This window comes from Salmo salar, chromosome 03 (assembly GCF_965601325.2).
Source record: "Salmo salar chromosome 03, fSalSal1, whole genome shotgun sequence".
NCBI classification, from domain to species: domain Eukaryota; kingdom Metazoa; phylum Chordata; class Actinopteri; order Salmoniformes; family Salmonidae; genus Salmo; species Salmo salar.
In genome coordinates, this window is record NC_138293.1 from 63,005,595 (window position 1) to 63,022,875 (window position 17,281).

Genomic DNA, 17,281 nt, shown 5'->3' on the forward strand with positions numbered 1-17,281 from the left:
CAGCTCGAGCTGAACCTGGCTACCGTGAGACCTACTCCCTCGGGGGAGGAGAGTGTGAGTGTCCTCGTCTCCTGCCTGACGGGTCGAGCTCTGGTATGGCCCAGACTCGGCGAGGGATCACTATCCGGTGTGCGACTATTCCATCTTAGGCAGGAGACGAGGAGCGCGCAGGACTTCGCGTTGGAGATTCGGACCTTGGCCGCTGGGGCTGGGTGGACATACAGGGCCCTGATAGACCATTACCGGTGTAGTCTCCGGGAGGACGTCCGCAGGGAGCTAGCGTGTCGGGACACCACTCTCTCCCTCGACGAACTGATAGACATGTCTCTCCGGCTGGACAATCTGCTGGGTGCCCGCGGGCGTTCGGAAAGGGTCCTGTCTGTTCCACCTCCTAGCACTCCCGCCCCTATTCCTATGGAGTTAGGGGGGACCGTGCCGAGGGGTACCGGAGGAGGAGGCTCCTCCTGCACCAGCTGTGGTCGGAGAAGACACACGGCCGACCGGTGCTGGAGGAGCCAATTTGGGAGTCGAGAGGGCAGGCCGAACACTTCTCGGTCACCCCAGGTGAGTCAGCACCAAACTCACCCAGAACCCCCTGTTGGTCACGTTTGTATTTATTTGTTTTCGTGACTTTTCTCCCTCTTCCCAGCATAAGGCGCTAGTCAATTCAGGCACAGCTGGGAACTTTATGGATCGCGGACTCGCCATCAAGCTGGGAATTCCGCTAGTGCCGATAGATCCCCCCTTCCCCGTGCACTCCTTAGATAGCCGGCCATTAGGGTCAGGGTTGGTCAGGGAGGCCACGGTTCCACTGGACATGGTAACGCAGGGGAATCATAAGGAACGGATTAGTCTCTTCCTTATTGATTCGCCTGCGTTTCCAGTGGTGCTGGGGGTTCCCTGGCTGGCTAGTCACAATCCCAGGATTTTGTGGAGATAGGGGGTTCTCCAGGGGTGGTCAGAGGAGTGTTCAGGGAGGTGTATGGGAGTTTCCATCGGTGCCACGTCGGTGGAGAGTCCAGACCAGGTTTCCACTGTGCGCATTCCCCTGAATATGCCGATTTGGCTATCGCTTTCTGTAAGAAGAGGGCGACTAAATTACCACCTCATCGACAGGGGGATTGTGCGATAAATCTCCAGGTAAACGCTGCGCTTCCCAAGAGTCACGTGTACCCATTGTCACAGGAGGAGATGTTGGCTATGGAGACATATGTCACGGAATCTCTGGGACAGGGGTACATTCGGCCCTCCATTTCACCCGTCTCCTCGAGTTTCTTTTTTGTGAAAAAAAGGAGGGAGGTCTGCGTCCATGCATTGATTATAGAGGCCTAAATGCCATCACGGTGGGGTTTAGTTACCCGCTACCTCTCATCGCTATGGCGGTGGAATCATTTCACGGAGCAAGGTTTTTCACAAAACTGGACCTCAGGAGCGCGTATAATCTGGTGCGCATTCGGGGTGGAGACGAGTGGAAAACCGTGATTAGTACCACATCAGGTCTTTATGAGTACCTCGTCATGCCGTATGGGTTAAAGAATGCTCCAGCCGTCTTTCAATCCTTTGTAGACGAGATTCTCAGGGACCTGCACGGGCAGGGCGCATTGTCTATATCGATGATATTCTGATATATTCCGCCACCCGCATGTGTCTCTGGTGCGCAAGGTGCTTGGTAGACTGCTGGAGCATGACCTATATGTCAAGGCTGAGAAGTGTGTGTTCTCCAAACGAGCCGTCTCCTTCCTGGGCTATCGCATTTCCACCTCGGGGGTGGTGATGGAGTGTGACCACGTTAAGGCCGTGCGTAATTGGTCGACTCCAACCCTGGTGAAGGAAGTGCAGCGGTTGTTAGGGTTTGCCAATTACTACCGGAGGTTTATCCGGGGTTTTGGCCAGGTAGCGGCCCCCATTACCTCACTGCTGAAGGGGGGGCCGGTGCGTTTGCGGTGGTCGACAGAGGCTGACAGAGCCTTCAATAGGTTGAAGGCGCTGTTCACCGATGCACCCGTGTTGGCGTACCCGGTCCCCTCTCTAGCATTCATAGTGGAGGTGGACGCGTCCGAGGCTGGGGTGGGTGCCGTGCTATCACAGTGCTCGGGTACGCCACTGAAACTCCGCCCCTGTGCTTTCTTTTCGAAGAAGCTCGGTCCGGCAGAGCGTAACTATGATGTGGGGGACCGGGAGTTGTTAGTGGTGGTAAAGGCCCTGAAGGTGTGGAGACACTGGCTTCAGGGGGCTAGGCACCCTTTTCTCATCTGGACCGACCACCAGAATCTGGAGTATATCTGGGCAGCTAGGAGACTGAATCCGCGTCAGGCAAGGTGGGCCATGTTCTTCACCCGATTCAGGTTCACCATTTCTTATAGACCAGGCTCCCTGAACACAAAGGCCGACGTGCTGTCCCGTCTCTATGACATGGAGGACCGGCCCATCGATCCTACTCCCATCATTCCAGCCTCTAGGCTGGTGGCACTGGTGGTTTGGGAGGTGGACTCGGACATCGATTGGGCGTTACGGGTGGAACCTGCGCCTCTACAGTGTCCCACGGGTCGCAAGTATGTGCCGCTTGGTGTTCGTGATCAATTGATTCGATGGGCTCACACACTACCCTCTTCGGGTCATCCTGGAGGGGCAAGGACAGTGTGGGGTCCCAGGGGGAAGTACTGGTGGCCCACCTTGGCTAGGGACATTAGGTTCTACGTCTCTTCCTGTTCGGTATGTGCCCAGAGTAAGGCTCCTAGGCACCTTCCTAGAGGGAAGCTACAGCCCCTCCCCGTTCCACAACGGCCATGGTCTCACTTGTCAGTGGACTTCCTGACCGATCTCCCCCATCTCAGGGGAACACTACTGTCCTGGTTGTTGTGGATCGGTTTCCTAAGTCCTGCCGTCTCCTCCTGTTTCCCGGTCTCCCTACGGCCCTACAGACTGCTGAGGCGCTATTTACCCACGTCTTCCGGCACTACGGGGTGCCGGAGGACATCGTCTCTGATCGAGATCCCCGGTTCACGTCCAGGGTATGGAGGGCATTTATGGAGCGTCTGGAGGTCTCAGTCAGCTTGACTGAGACCCCCTCCGGTTATCACCCCGAGAGTAATGGGCAGGCGGAGAGAGTGAACCAGGAGGTGGGTATGTTTCTGCGGTCGTATTGCCAGGACCGGCCAGGGGAGTGGTCTAGGTACATTCCATGGGCGGAGTTGGCCCAGAACTCACTCCGTCACTCCTCTACGAACCTATCACCATTTCAGTGTGTCTTGGGCTACCAGCCGGTCCTGGCACCATGGCACCAGAGTCAGACCGAGGCTCCTGTGGTGGAGGAGTGGGTGCAGCGCTCCAAGGAGACCCGGAGAGCCGTCCAGGAATCCCTCAAGCAAGCCGGTGAACGGCAGAAGAGGAGTGCTGACCGCCACTGCAGTGAGGCCCCCGTGTTCGTACCGGGGGACAGGGTCTGGCTCTCGACCCGAAAACCTACCCCTCCGCTTGCCCTGCCGGAAGCTGGGGCCGCAGTGTGTGGGGCCCTTCAAAGTCCTGAGGAGGATAAACAAGGTGTGTTATAGGTTACATCTTGGACCCGTCACTGTTGAGGGACTTCCATCGGCTCCACCCGGATCACCCTGCGCGTCGCCCTTCAGGTCACCCTCGAGGCCGTGTCGGCGTGCGTCGGGGGGGGGGGGGGGGGGGGGGGGGGGTACTGTCACGATTCCTACCGAAGGTAGCTCCCCTTCCTGCTCGGGTGGTGCTCGGCGGTCGTCGTCACCGGCCTACTAGCTGCCACTAATTCCCTTTTTTTCCCCTTTCTGTTTATTGGTTTCACCTGTTTTGTGTTAGGCTGATTAGTCGGGTTATTTTAGCCAGTAGGCCCGCCTGCTCTGTGTGCGGGATTGTTTTGTGTGTTGCTGCTGTGCACGCTTGTATCTGACGTGTTCGGTCGTGGGTTTTCTCCGGACTGTTTCAGTCCCCAGTGTTTGGGGCATTTGTTTTGTGTGCGCCATGTATTTTCGTGGGGTGGCTTATGTTTGCCGTGTGTGCCAATAAAGCACTACCCTGTACTCTCTGCTTCCTGCGCCTGACTTCGCACCCACTACACCCAGAGCCTAACACCATTTCCTTTGCTGGAAGAACTGCTTTATTGTGTGGAAGGCTGGTTTCCTGTAATATTTCTGTTTGTTTTATCTGCAGAATTGTCTGTTGTCAACTGAAAGAAAACAGTGGTGTCCTCCTGTATACTGCATGTTTTCAATTAAAAAAATGCCCATTTCACCTTACTGCTGTGTTACATTGAATTGCATTCTCTGTCCAAGGCTTTTAAAGCTATTGTTGTGAATGTTGAACAGTAACTAAGCAACCACGTGCAGTTTCGTATCCAAGCAACAGTCGCTCTCTGACCTCCAGACATGTCCGATGTTTTTAAAAATGGAAAAACATTGATTAGAATATAGTAAATGTGATTGAGTTATTTGTTGAGAAGGCAAACAGTGGGTCTCGGATCTGTCTGTTCTATAGGAGATTGACAATCATAATATATTTTATAGTAATCAATGGGGTCATAGTCGATTGCAGTTCATGCATTAGGTTAATTACATTGTCTAATCACTTTTCCATGTCCCGTGGGCCCTGAGTAAACAGGTGAGAAAAGCCCCCCTGGCATTAAAGGGACAGTACATCCCAGTCCGGTACTGTGTCTCAGAGACAATATGTGTTCCTGCCACAAGATAGCAGATGTGAGTTGCCACTGGACAACCGATCACATAAACCAGTGTGGAGGGAGATGGAGCGACATAAGGGAGAGAGAGGGAGAGAGAGAGATATAGACAGAGAGAACGAAAGAAAGGAAGAGGTAGTGCGTGCAGTGGATCAGAGATTGCTGAGCAGTGACATGTCAGTCCATCCAAGCCTAGATATAGGAAGAGCAAAGGGGCTTAGTTGAAATGGATATAGTAACTTCAGATTGGACCTTTAAGGCAAATGGTAGGTTAATGAAGCTCGCATCCGCTACAAGACCATGGTGCTTGCCTACGGCGCTGTGAGGGGAACGGCACCTCCGTACCTTCAGGCTCTGATCAGGCCCTACACCCAAACAAGGGCACTGCGTTCATCCACCTCTGGCCTGCTCGCCTCCCTACCTCTGAGGAAGCACAGTTCCCGCTCAGCCCAGTCAAAACTGTTCGCTGCTCTGGCACCCCAATGGTGGAACAAGCTCCCTCACGACGCCAGGACAGCGGAGTCAATCACCACCTTCCGGAGACACCTGAAACCCCACCTCTTTAAGGAATACCTAGGATAGGATAAAGTAATCCTTCTAACCCCCCCCCCCCTTAAAAGATTTAGATGCACTAATGTAAAGTGGTTGTTCCACTGGATATCATAAGGTGAATGCACCAATTTGTAAGTCGCTCTGGATAAGAGCGTCTGCTAAATGACTTAAATGTAAATGTAAATGTAATGAGGTTCAGTTTAATATCAACATCACTGCTGCATTTTATAGAGTCCCCTTATTTACTTGTGATTATTGGTCTCTCTTCATTCAAGTACACCAAACTTATAGTGAGTGAGTATTTGTACATATGCCCGTCTAAATGCAGTATGGCTTAGTGGGAGGTTAGAATCACAATGGTGCTTCAGTGCAATCTGATCTGATAATTATAATGTATAACATGCAATGATCACAGCTCATGTCACTCAACAGCAGACTGCTGCATCCATCTATGTGTTAGAGGTCAAGTGTAAAAAGGCATGTAGTGCTGCTATGTTATAGCGGTGCTATGATTCCCACACCCAGTCAGAAGGCTGTTGAAAGGCTAGTCAGGTTTTGGGTCTATTCCTTTTCAATTCAGTCAATTCAGAAAGTAAACTAAATTCAATGCTCAATAAGAAGAAATTAGAATTGGAATTTGAGTTTACATTCTGATTCGACTCTATTGAAATGGAGTATCGGTAAGGTGTACAGTATCGGTAAGGTGCAGTTCAGACTGACATGGAATGTGAACAAATAAACCATTACATTTATTCAGTCACAACTTATTTTTCATTATACATGTTACTGTTGAAATTATTTATAAAACTTTTTTCTTCATTTGCAGTTTTTTTTGGAACACAACCGAAGTGCTAAAACCCAACCACAAACATGGAACTAACACTGAACAGAACACAGCCTCATATACAGCTTCCAGAGTACATAGATTAACTAAAGTGAAGCAAAGATCCAAGTTTGAAATGATCAGAATAATGTTAAAAAAAAAGGAAACGTCACAAGAATTGCCATGTAGCTTTGACTCTTCAAACAACATCAGTGAAATCAAGAAATACAAAGAAGAAAAACTAGCTGTTTTGACCCGGAAAAATGAAAGAAACAAAGATAGGAAAAGTGTAAATAATGTCAGCTGTACAAACACAAAAGCAACATTCTTCTGATTCCCGTTTGCAATATGGCTTTTTTCAGAAACTTCTGATGAAACCTAAGAGGTTGCAGTGGCTGCCATGTTATACGTACACCCTCCTCAGGTCATGCAAGGGGATTACATTCAGAGGGGCGTACCACAGACGTACAGTATACTGTAATAAAATAGAATTATGGTACAGAAAATAAATTCATATATGCTGTATATAGATAGCAGAGGAGGCTGGTGGGAGGAGCTATAGGAGGATGGGCTCATTGTAATGGCTGGAATGGAATCAATGGAACTGTATCAAAACACATCGAACATATGGAAACGACATGTTGGACTCCGTTCCATTAATTCCATTTCAGCCATTACAATAAGCCCATCCTCCTATAGCTCCTCCCACCAGCCTCCACTAATAGACAGAGACTCTATTTGTCTTTTTTTTTCATTTTATGATACATCAACCGAGTGTAGGGCTTCCTTCCTGAGAGGGCAGAGTTTATGAGTAGAGGGGATGGGTTGTGTGTGTGTAATATAACTGTGGGGGTTGTGTGGTGTTGCTGTCGTCATGATATTGCCCAATGGTTCAGAAGTGTGTGTGTGTATGTGGGGGGGAGTGTGGGGGGGGGGGGGTGAACAGCGTAGCCACGGCAACAGGTGGATCTATCGTTACATGCTTTGTTAAACTGCGGTAGCTAAGGTGTACTATGGCAGACTAATCCTGCTGGGAGTATATGGAGACAGACCCACTACAACATCTTGGCTGAAAGACAGGGAGTGAGCCAGTGCCAAAATATCCCAAACGTTATGGTAGCAATGGCCTTCATGCTCGGGACTGATGAGTCAAGTGTTCAAGCACCTCATATTGTCTGCACACATAGCTATATATCTATACCTCAGGTTGTCAGTTGATGTTTTATGTTATATCACACAGAGACATACATGCACATGCAGATGCAGATTTAGTAACAGTGATCAGTAATAACAGCAAACAGAAGACAGGCTTACTGACAGAGATCGACAGAGAGAGAAAAAACAGACAGAGAGACAGACAGACAGGAGTACCATCAGGGCTGGCTCCAGACATAAGCAATATCAGCGGTCGCTTAGGGCCCGGGCCATTTAAAAAAAAAAAACTCAGTTGGGTTCTAAATTTACTGTTGAAAGTTAGAAGGTGAAGGTTCGAAATGTGCTTGTGCATCAGCAGTTTTTCTCCTGTTTTGTCACTGACGGTCACTTAATTAGCCATGTCGGCTAACAGCTTACAGTGGCAAGTTAGTCTAGCTAGTCACACTCACTCAGATATCATTAACATGACATAAGTCATGGCAAAATGTGTAGAATTACAGGAAATTTGCTTTAAAACTGTAAAAATGTGTCGCCACCCAATGGCAAAACTGGTAGCATTGCAGGGAATTAGCTTTAAATCTTCAAAACATGCATCTCTATCTCTGCCCCATGGTAAAATGAGTAGAATTAGATCTCCACTAGTCATCTCAGGCTATGGATTGAGTAGTTAGTGTACTTCAGCAGATGCACAATACTAAGCCAATAAGGACCCAGTATAGAGACTCTTCTACCATCAGTCCTAGCAATGGACTTTCCTACAGATCTCCCAACTAAACCCCAACCTCCACACACACCCCAGTGACCTCAGCTCCCCTACACACATCCAAACAGCTCCCCAAATAGATTGTCAACACTAGACATCACAACCAATAACAAGACATGACCAAATGAGTTGTTTAAAACACCAGACACAGACAGACAGACAGACAGACAGACAGACAGACAGACAGACAGACAGACAGACAGACAGACAGACAGACAGACAGACAGACAGACAGACAGACAGACAGACAGACAGACAGACAGACAGACAGACAGACAGACAGAGTGGTAGTGAGAGTTAGCGTTGATGGCGCATACATCATCTACAGGGGTATGGAGGGGAGATAGATAGAGGACTCATCTTTATATCTGTGCCATTAAAGCGTCTGTGTGACAGCATGGTTGAGGTACTAAAGTAGTACATGTTATTCTTCTTCATTGGCTGATTGCTCCCAACCCATAGGAATCCCCACCCAGATGACAACTTTAAAATGGTGGAAGACCTCAATGGCAATGGCCATGTTAAAAACGGGTTATGTTAATGATGAGTCATCTATCTTTTCTCTATGGGCTGTCCAGAGACTTGAGTGGCCATGCTGGATACATGCTTGTATTTACATTGCATCTGTGTGCAAATACAGGAAACTAAAATATCCCTGTGAGTGTAGAGGGGGCCCAAAGTCCCCAAGTTTCAGTTGGAGCTGATGTATATTATGCAACAGTGTGTGTGTGTGTGTGTGTGTGTGTGTGTGTGTGCGTGTGTGTGTGTGTGTGTGTGTGTGCGTGTGCGCGTGCGTGCGCGCGTGTGTGTGTGCGTGATGCATCCTTGTGTGTGTGCGCGCGTGTGTGTGACATAGATACTCAGTGTGCTCTGAGAATGAAATGAGAGCCATTCTGCTTGGAGTTTAGTGTATAAAGATTCAGTATTATTATACTACTAATTGAAACTTCCCTTAGCAACAAATCCGATGATGGTGTCAATAACAACAACAAATTCTTCATTTAAGTTTTTCTCTTTCTTGGCAGAGGGAGGGTTGAATTAAAAAAACTCTGTTGATAAACCATTTCCAATAATAAAATAACTAAACAAAAAACAAAAACAACTGTTTAAATGACTTCATACCGGTTGTGGAGAGTGCTCTTCAAAAATCTTTGTTAGAATTATGACCAAATGAAAATGCATGCGTGAATTGAATGACTTTTTTTTTTATACAATACTGTAACATTGTTGTTTTTTTGCATTTATACCTAGTCTGTTTTACAGATACGCACGGAGACAAACTGAAAAAAGGTCACTGACATGCAGTTTTCTTGCTGAGAAGAAAAAACTAAAAAACAATCACAAACATTATTAACATTTCACAATATAGCTATCTGAAATAAAACAGGAGGATATGAATGGAATTAAACCATCAGAAATGTCAAAAGGTGCAGGGTTCTTTTGTTGGTGTCAGGGGTCAGAGATTGAGGGTCACGACTGCTGGCCGCTCCATTGGCTCTCCATCGGTCGCCGCAGCAGCTCCTCAACGTGTCGCGCCACGTCCATGGTGTCATCCAGGTCAAAGTCACCGTCCGCATCTAACATGGAGTCACTCCTGCCACAACACAGGAACCAGTTAGTAACACAGGCCATCAGACACACACACACCTCACAACACAGGAACCAGTTAGTAACACAGGCCATCAGACACACACACACCTCACAACACAGGAACCAGTTAGTAACACAGGCCATCAGACACACACCTCACAACACAGGAACCAGTTAGTAACACAGGCCATCAGACACACACACACCTCACAACACAGGAACCAGTTAGTAACACAGGCCATCAGACACACACACACCTCACAACACAGGAATCAGTTAGAAACACAGGCCATCAGACACACACACCTCACAACACAGGAACCAGTTAGTAACACAGGCCATCAGACACACACACACCTCACAACACAGGAACCAGTTAGTAACACAGGCCATCAGACACACACACACCTCACAACACAGCAACCAGTTAGAAACACAGGCCATCAGACACACACACCTCACAACACAGCAACCAGTTAGTAACACAGGCCATCAGACACACACCTCACAACACAGGAACCAGTTAGTAACACAGGCCATCAGACACACACACACCTCACAACACAGGAACCAGTTAGTAACACAGGCCATCAGACACACACACACCTCACAACACAGGAACCAGTTAGTAACACAGGCCATCAGACACACACCTCACAACACAGGAACCAGTTAGTAACACAGGCCATCAGACACACACACACCTCACAACACAGCAACCAGTTAGTAACACAGGCCATCAGACACACACACACCTCACAACACAGGAACCAGTTAGTAACACAGGCCATCAGACACACACCTCACAACACAGGAACCAGTTAGTAACACAGGCCATCAGACACACACACACCTCACAACACAGGAACCAGTTAGTAACACAGGCCATCAGACACACACCTCACAACACAGGAACCAGTTAGTAACACAGGCCATCAGACACACACACACCTCACAACACAGGAACCAGTTAGTAACACAGGCCATCAGACACACACCTCACAACACAGGAATCAGTTAGTAACACAGGCCATCAGACACACACACACCTCACAACACAGGAACCAGTTAGTAACACAGGCCATCAGACACACACACACCTCACAACACAGCAACCAGTTAGTAACACAGGCCATCAGACACACACACACCTCACAACACTGGAACCAGTTAGTAACACAGGCCATCAGACACACACCTCACAACACAGGAACCAGTTAGTAACACAGGCCATCAGACACACACACACCTCACAACACAGGAACCAGTTAGTAACACAGGCCATCAGACACACACACACCTCACAACACAGGAACCAGTTAGTAACACAGGCCATCAGACACACACACACCTCACAACACAGGAACCAGTTAGTAACACAGGCCATCAGACACACACCTCACAACACAGGAACCAGTTAGTAACACAGGCCATCAGACACACACACCTCACAACACAGCAACCAGTTAGTAACACAGGCCATCAGACACACACACACCTCACAACACAGGAACCAGTTAGTAACACAGGCCATCAGACACACACCTCACAACACAGGAACCAGTTAGTAACACAGGCCATCAGACACACACCTCACAACACAGGAACCAGTTAGTAACACAGGCCATCAGACACACACACCTCACAACACAGGAACCAGTTAGTAACACAGGCCATCAGACACACACACACCTCACAACACAGGAACCAGTTAGTAACACAGGCCATCAGACACACACCTCACACTCACACATGCACACACACATATGTAATCTATACTCACATAGGCGGGTATATGCCGTAGTTTGGAGGGTGACTGACAACAGGGGAGGCTCCGTGATCCATGTAGGTGGGGTTTGCTGCTGGGTCAGGATTGGTCGTGGTGAACCTGCAGGTCCAGACAAACAGACATACAGACAAACGCGCACGAGCCAGAGAACGTCATTCCGAACGCCAGCTTTGTCGGTTACCACGGCAACCGTCATCACCATCCCTCACCACCACCCCCTCCTCCCGCTCCTCCTCTGCTTCATTAATTACCAGTCCCTTTGAGCAGCAGGATCAGGTTAGGCAGGGTGCTGGGCAGCAGCACCTGGAGCCCTCCCACTGAGAGGCCCACAGACCCTTGGTAACAATAGGGACCCTGCTAACTCATTACCCAGACTGACATTACTAAGTGCAGTGATGAGAGGGAGAGAGGCGCCCTCAGGCCCACGGATGCTGGGCTCTAATTGGTTCCTCCATCTGGAGTGAAGACCTAATGGTTGATCTGCATTCAGGCCACATTGTTAGGTGATTAAATCAGCCCTATCGCCACAGAGAGAGAGACTTACTCTGGTACCACTTGTTTGATCTGCGGTTTCACGTATCCATCCACTGCTTTGGCTGTAAGAGAGAATGGCAAGGGAAGGAGAGACAGGGAGAATCGCTATGTTCAGACTGCAGATATGGTCCACATTCACAGGTTCCTCAGAGTGGCTGTTATAAGCCTCTATCTGACCAAATTGCAACAGATATAGAGAATAGATACTACAGTATAATTATATGTCATCATTTATTTTTATAGAGATGAATAGAGGTTAGGTACATACACAGGGGTGGCGTGTAGTATTTGGAGAAGACCTCATCCTTAGGTCTGTCTGGGTAGAGGAAGAGGAGGTGGTTGAGGTCACTGATGCGGTCAGCCAGAGAGCGGATGGAGAAGTCTTTGGCTGTGTAGGGCATGAGGTTCCACACCATTCTCTCCCCTGGAAACATGGACACACTTGTTATAGTTCCTACTTGGCTATTTTTACAGACCTTCTCCGTCAAAGATTAATTTGTTAATTGTCTAACTGACAAAATAATGAATTGATTGATCGCTTGATTGGTTGGTTGTCAGTACCTGGTTTGTTGGGGTTCTCAGCCACCCAGGCGATAGTGATCCCTCCGATCTCAGAGTCGCTGAAGCGGAGCAGGAAGGTCCCGTTGGGTTTGGACATCAACATGTCCTGAGCCTGCTGCTTGTTCACAAATCCCAGGATCGCCCTGTACATAGAGAACGGAGGAAGGAAGAGAGAGAGAGAGAGAGAGAGAGAGAGAGAGAGAGAGAGAGAGAGAGAGAGAGAGAGAGAGAGAGAGAGAGAGAGAGAGCGAGAGAGAGAGAGAGAGAGAGCGAGAGAGAGAGAGAGAAGGGGAGAGACATCAAGAGGGAGATATGGAGAGAGGGAAAACAGACAGACAAATGTACAAAGAATAAAAAGCCCAGGAGGAGGACAGGAGGAGGGCATAAGAAGGACATGAGGAGGACATGAGGAGGACAGGAGGAGGACAGAAGGAGGACAGGAGGAGGACAGGAGGAGAACAAGAGGAGGACAGAAGGAGGACAGGAGGAGGACAGGAGGAGGAGGACAACATGAGGAGGACAGGAGGAGGACATAAGGACAGAGATAGACAAAGATACATTGTTACATACATTGTCATGCCGCCCCCTTCCCCGACAATAATTGTACCCTCTTGACCCATTACAGGTAGGGATAAATATCTCTGTGGTTGCTATGGTAAAGCCGTGTCCATTGTGGGGAGGGCCTTTTGGTAGGCTCGTTGAGATTAAAAAAGCAATCAAAATGTGAGGCTGCAACAGCAGAGGGGCTTAAGGAGAAAAAACACCAAGTGCACTCTATCAAGAAGACTCACTAAAGAAAGCACATTACAGCTGCCATTCAAACGACAACAAAAAGAGGACTTTAGCTTAGTTGAGCCATTTTCTCTGTCCATTTCCCTGTCTACTTGGGCAGTGTGTGCACGCTGCAGGCATCTCCTGTTACACTAACACACAATCCAAGTCAAACCTCATTTCCACAGGTTATTCTGGAGTAGAAATTCTAGGAATATAGACATTTAAAAAAATTATTCTTACCCATCATTCCAGTGTGGTTTGAGATGTTTTTTTGTGAGTTCCATGACCCCATCAAACCACTGCCAGAACGTGAAATTCCTGCCAGGCAGACTCTCCTGTAGGTTAGAGGGATTGGGACATTGGGTTTGATACAGTCGATAAACAATTTGTTGTCTGTGTTTAATCGCACTAAGCTCTCCTCACACACACCACCATGGCATTTTTTTGCCTTTACCTCCCTTATCTCACATCATTTGCTCACATTGTATATAGTCTTTTTTTTTTTTTTTTCTTCTACTGCATCATTGATTGTATGTTGTTTTACTCCATGTGTAACTCTGTGTTTTTGTATGTTGTCGAACTGCTTTGCTTTATCTTGGCCAGGTCGCAATTGTAAATGAGAACTTGTTCTCAACTTGCCTACCTGGTTAAATAAAGGTGAAATAAATAAAAAATAAATAAAATAAATAAAACATACAGAGTAGCTCCAGTTTCAACTGTTCTGCCTGCGGCTATGGAACCTTGACCTGTTCACCGGACGTGCTACCTGTCCCAGACCTGCTGTTTTCAACTCTCTAGAGACAACAGGAGCGGTAGAGATACTCTGAATGATCGGCTATGAAAAGCCAACTGACATTTACTCCTGAGGTGCTGACCTGTTGCACCTTCTACAACCACTGTGATTATTATTATTATTTGACCATGCTGGTCATCTATGAACATTTGAACATCTTGGCCATGTTCTGTTAAAAATCTTTACCTGGCACAGCCAGAAGAGGACTGGCCACCCCTCATAGCCTGGTTCCTCTCTAGGTTTCTTCCTAGGTTCTGGCCTTTCTAGGGAGTTTTTCCTAGCCACCGTGCTTCTACATCTGCATTGCTGGCTGTTTGGGGTTTTAGGCTGGGTTTCTGTACAGCACTTTGAGATATCAGCTGATGTAAGAAGGGCTTTATAAATACATTTGATTTGATTTAGTGTAGAGCAGCAATTACAATAGACAGTCAGTCAGTGAGAGATATTTCCCAGAGTTCAGCTGACCCCCTTACATCCATCCATCCAGTTCAGATCAGTATGACTGTTGCAGCAATGCAGAGTACACTGGGTTATTGTGTTGATGTGTGTGTGCACGTGTGTGTGGGGGGGTTGTAAGTATGCGTGTGTGTGTGTGTGTAACGGCTGTCGTTGCAAGAAAACCAAGATGCAGCGGAGGTTGTGGATTCATTATAAATATTTAATAAAATGAACCACTATAAACAAAACATCAAACAGCAACGAAAGCTAACAGTCCTGTCTGGTCAAAACGAACGAGACAGAAAACAATCCCCCACAAAAACCAAAGGAAAAACCTGCTCCTTATGTGTGACTCCCAATCGACAACAACGAACTTCAGCTGTGCCTGATTGGGAGTCACACGGCCCAAAACAAAGAAATACAAAAAACCTAGAAAAAGAACATAGAACGCCCACCCAATGTAACACCCTGGCCTAACCACAATAAAGAACAAAAAAAACCTCTCTATGGCCAGGGCGTTACAGTGTGTGTGTGTGCATACACACGTGTGTATACACATGTGCAAGTGTGTATCAGTGAGTGAGCTCTGAGGTGCATGTTCCAGCTCCTGTTACTAGGCCCTCTCTCGCTCTAATGAGGCTGATGCTCTGTGGTGAATGAGGTCTGAATGTGAGTGTGCTCTCTGTAATCAGTGGCTGGTTAGAGGGAGCCAATGAGGCCTGGGGCTGAATTAGCCCTTCCTGTCTGGACAAACAGGCCCATTAACCAGACCTGAGGACCTCACGGCCAGCCGACTAGAGCTCATCAGACTAAATGGCACCCTATTCCCTACCTAATGCACTACCTTTGACCAGGGCCCTATGTAGGGAATATGGTACCATTAGGGACGCAGCCTTAGAGAGAAACACATTAGAGACTCGCTCAGCCCGAGGAGAGCAGATTTTAATTAATTTTTATTTAACCTTTATTTAACTAGGCAAGTCAGTTAAGAACAAATTCTTATTTACAACGACGGCCTAGGAACAGTGGGATAACTGCATTGTTTAGGGGCAAAACGACAGATCTCTACCTTGTCAGCTCGGGGATACGATCTAGCAACCTTTCGGTTACTGGCACAACGCTCTAACTACTAGGCAACCTGCCGCCCCCAATGAAGATATAGTGGAATCATTACTCTGAACACGGGAAGGAACACCAAAGAGGTAAACTGTGTCTGCAGTGGCAAATACTCACATCTAAATAAAATATACACAAACCAGGCATGGTAAAAACTCTACTATAGATTCCCTCTGAGCATCAAAGAGATGATATCACCCCTCTGCAACAACTTGTTCCTAATGCAGAGGTCAGGTCTTGTAGTCCACTGGTCAGTAGTCATGGGCTGTGTCCCACATGGCACCCTACTCACTACAAAGTGCACTACTTTTGATCAGTGACCATAGGGTTCTTGTCAAAAGATGGGCCCTGGTCAAAAGTAGTGCACCACATAGGAAATATGGTGCCATTTGAGACCCACCCAGGTCTTACCCTGTTGAACTGGGACCAGGTCATGGTCATGCCGCGGTAGTCATCAGGGTTGATGCTGGAGCTACTGAAGGCTTTCTGGGCCAGGAAGACCAGGTTCTCCTCTGAGAGGCCACGGTTACTCTGCACCTCCGCCTTGTACTTCATGTTGAGGGCCTCACACAGCTGGGGCCACAGCACCTTGTCAGGCACTATGAAGGGCACCCGACCCTGGGGAGGAGGAGAGGAGAGAGGGTTAAGGACCCTAAACCAGGGCAACGCTAGAACGTCCATCAAGAGAAAAACAAAACAATGTAAAGTGTTAAAGACATCATCATACACACAGCACGATGATCACACTGAACTTACGGGTTCGGCAAAAGCGTTGTCCCACAGCACTGTTGCTGTGGCGTTATTGTCTTGGCTACCATGGACAATCACCACCACAGGAAGTGATAACGTCTGACAGAGAGAGAGAGAGAGAGAGAGAGAGAGAGAGAGAGAGAGAGAGAGAGAAGAAAAAGGTCAAGGTCATTACAAACACAATGATGTGTATGTGTATCAAATACAGTATATATAAGGCAACTCATGTAAAACATGTTTCCACTTTAACCTACTGTACAGCACTTTGTGTTCCAACCAAACAATCCATATAATTCTGAAAAATACATATTTGTTTCCTGTACCATTGACAATGTGAAGGTCATTTTTCTTGTGTGACATAGCTTTAACCTGTTGGGGATAGGGGGCAGTATTTGCACGGCCGGATAAAAAACTTACCCGATTTAATCTGGTTACTACTCCTGCCCAGTAACTAGAATATGCATATAATTAGTAGATTTGGATAGAAAACACTCTAAAGTTTCTAAAACTGTTTGAATGATGTCTGTGAGTATAACAGAACTCATATGGCAGTCAAAACCCTGAGACAAATCCTAACAGGAAGTGGAAATCTGATGTGTGGAATCCCTTTCAAGCTTTGCCATTGAAACACACAGGGACATATTAATCATTTAGCACTTCCTAAGGCTTCCACTAGATGTCAACATTCTTTACAAAGTGGTTTGAATCTTCTATGGTAGAAACTGACCCAAAGAGAGGCTTGGGAAGTTGGTCACAGGGGGAGGGCCATTACTACTATGACGCGGGCGCCCATGGGAACCCTTTTGTTCCGAAACGTTTAGTAAGACAATGCAATCGTCCGCCTTGAATATTATTGAAGCTCTGATTGAAAAAGGCCCTAAAGATTTATGTTATACAATGTTTGACATGTTTGAACGTAAATATATATTTTTTGCACATTCGTGAAG

At 47.5% G+C, this 17,281-nt stretch overlaps 1 protein-coding gene across 4 annotated transcripts in view; it reads right to left on the reverse strand.

The window, feature by feature from the left end:
* Nucleotides 1-5,976: 5,976 nt before the first annotated feature.
* stat5a (signal transducer and activator of transcription 5a) overlaps nucleotides 5,977-17,281 on the reverse strand; it is a 102,114-nt gene continuing 90,809 nt past the window's right edge. For 3 of the 4 annotated variants that reach the window (XM_082971398.1, XM_082971400.1, XM_082971399.1), the window contains 8 exons: nucleotides 16,341-16,433; nucleotides 15,996-16,202; nucleotides 13,478-13,572; nucleotides 12,464-12,606; nucleotides 12,171-12,326; nucleotides 11,913-11,964; nucleotides 11,363-11,467; nucleotides 5,977-9,583 (listed from right to left, as the gene is read on the reverse strand). In XM_082971398.1, coding sequence (XP_082827524.1) covers nucleotides 9,460-9,583; nucleotides 11,363-11,467; nucleotides 11,913-11,964; nucleotides 12,171-12,326; nucleotides 12,464-12,606; nucleotides 13,478-13,572; nucleotides 15,996-16,202; nucleotides 16,341-16,433 — 975 coding nt within the window. In that variant the 3' untranslated portion in view covers nucleotides 5,977-9,459. The remainder of the gene's footprint in view (nucleotides 9,584-11,362; nucleotides 11,468-11,912; nucleotides 11,965-12,170; nucleotides 12,327-12,463; nucleotides 12,607-13,477; nucleotides 13,573-15,995; nucleotides 16,203-16,340; nucleotides 16,434-17,281) is intronic. The other variant, NM_001173817.1, reaches the window with a different exon arrangement.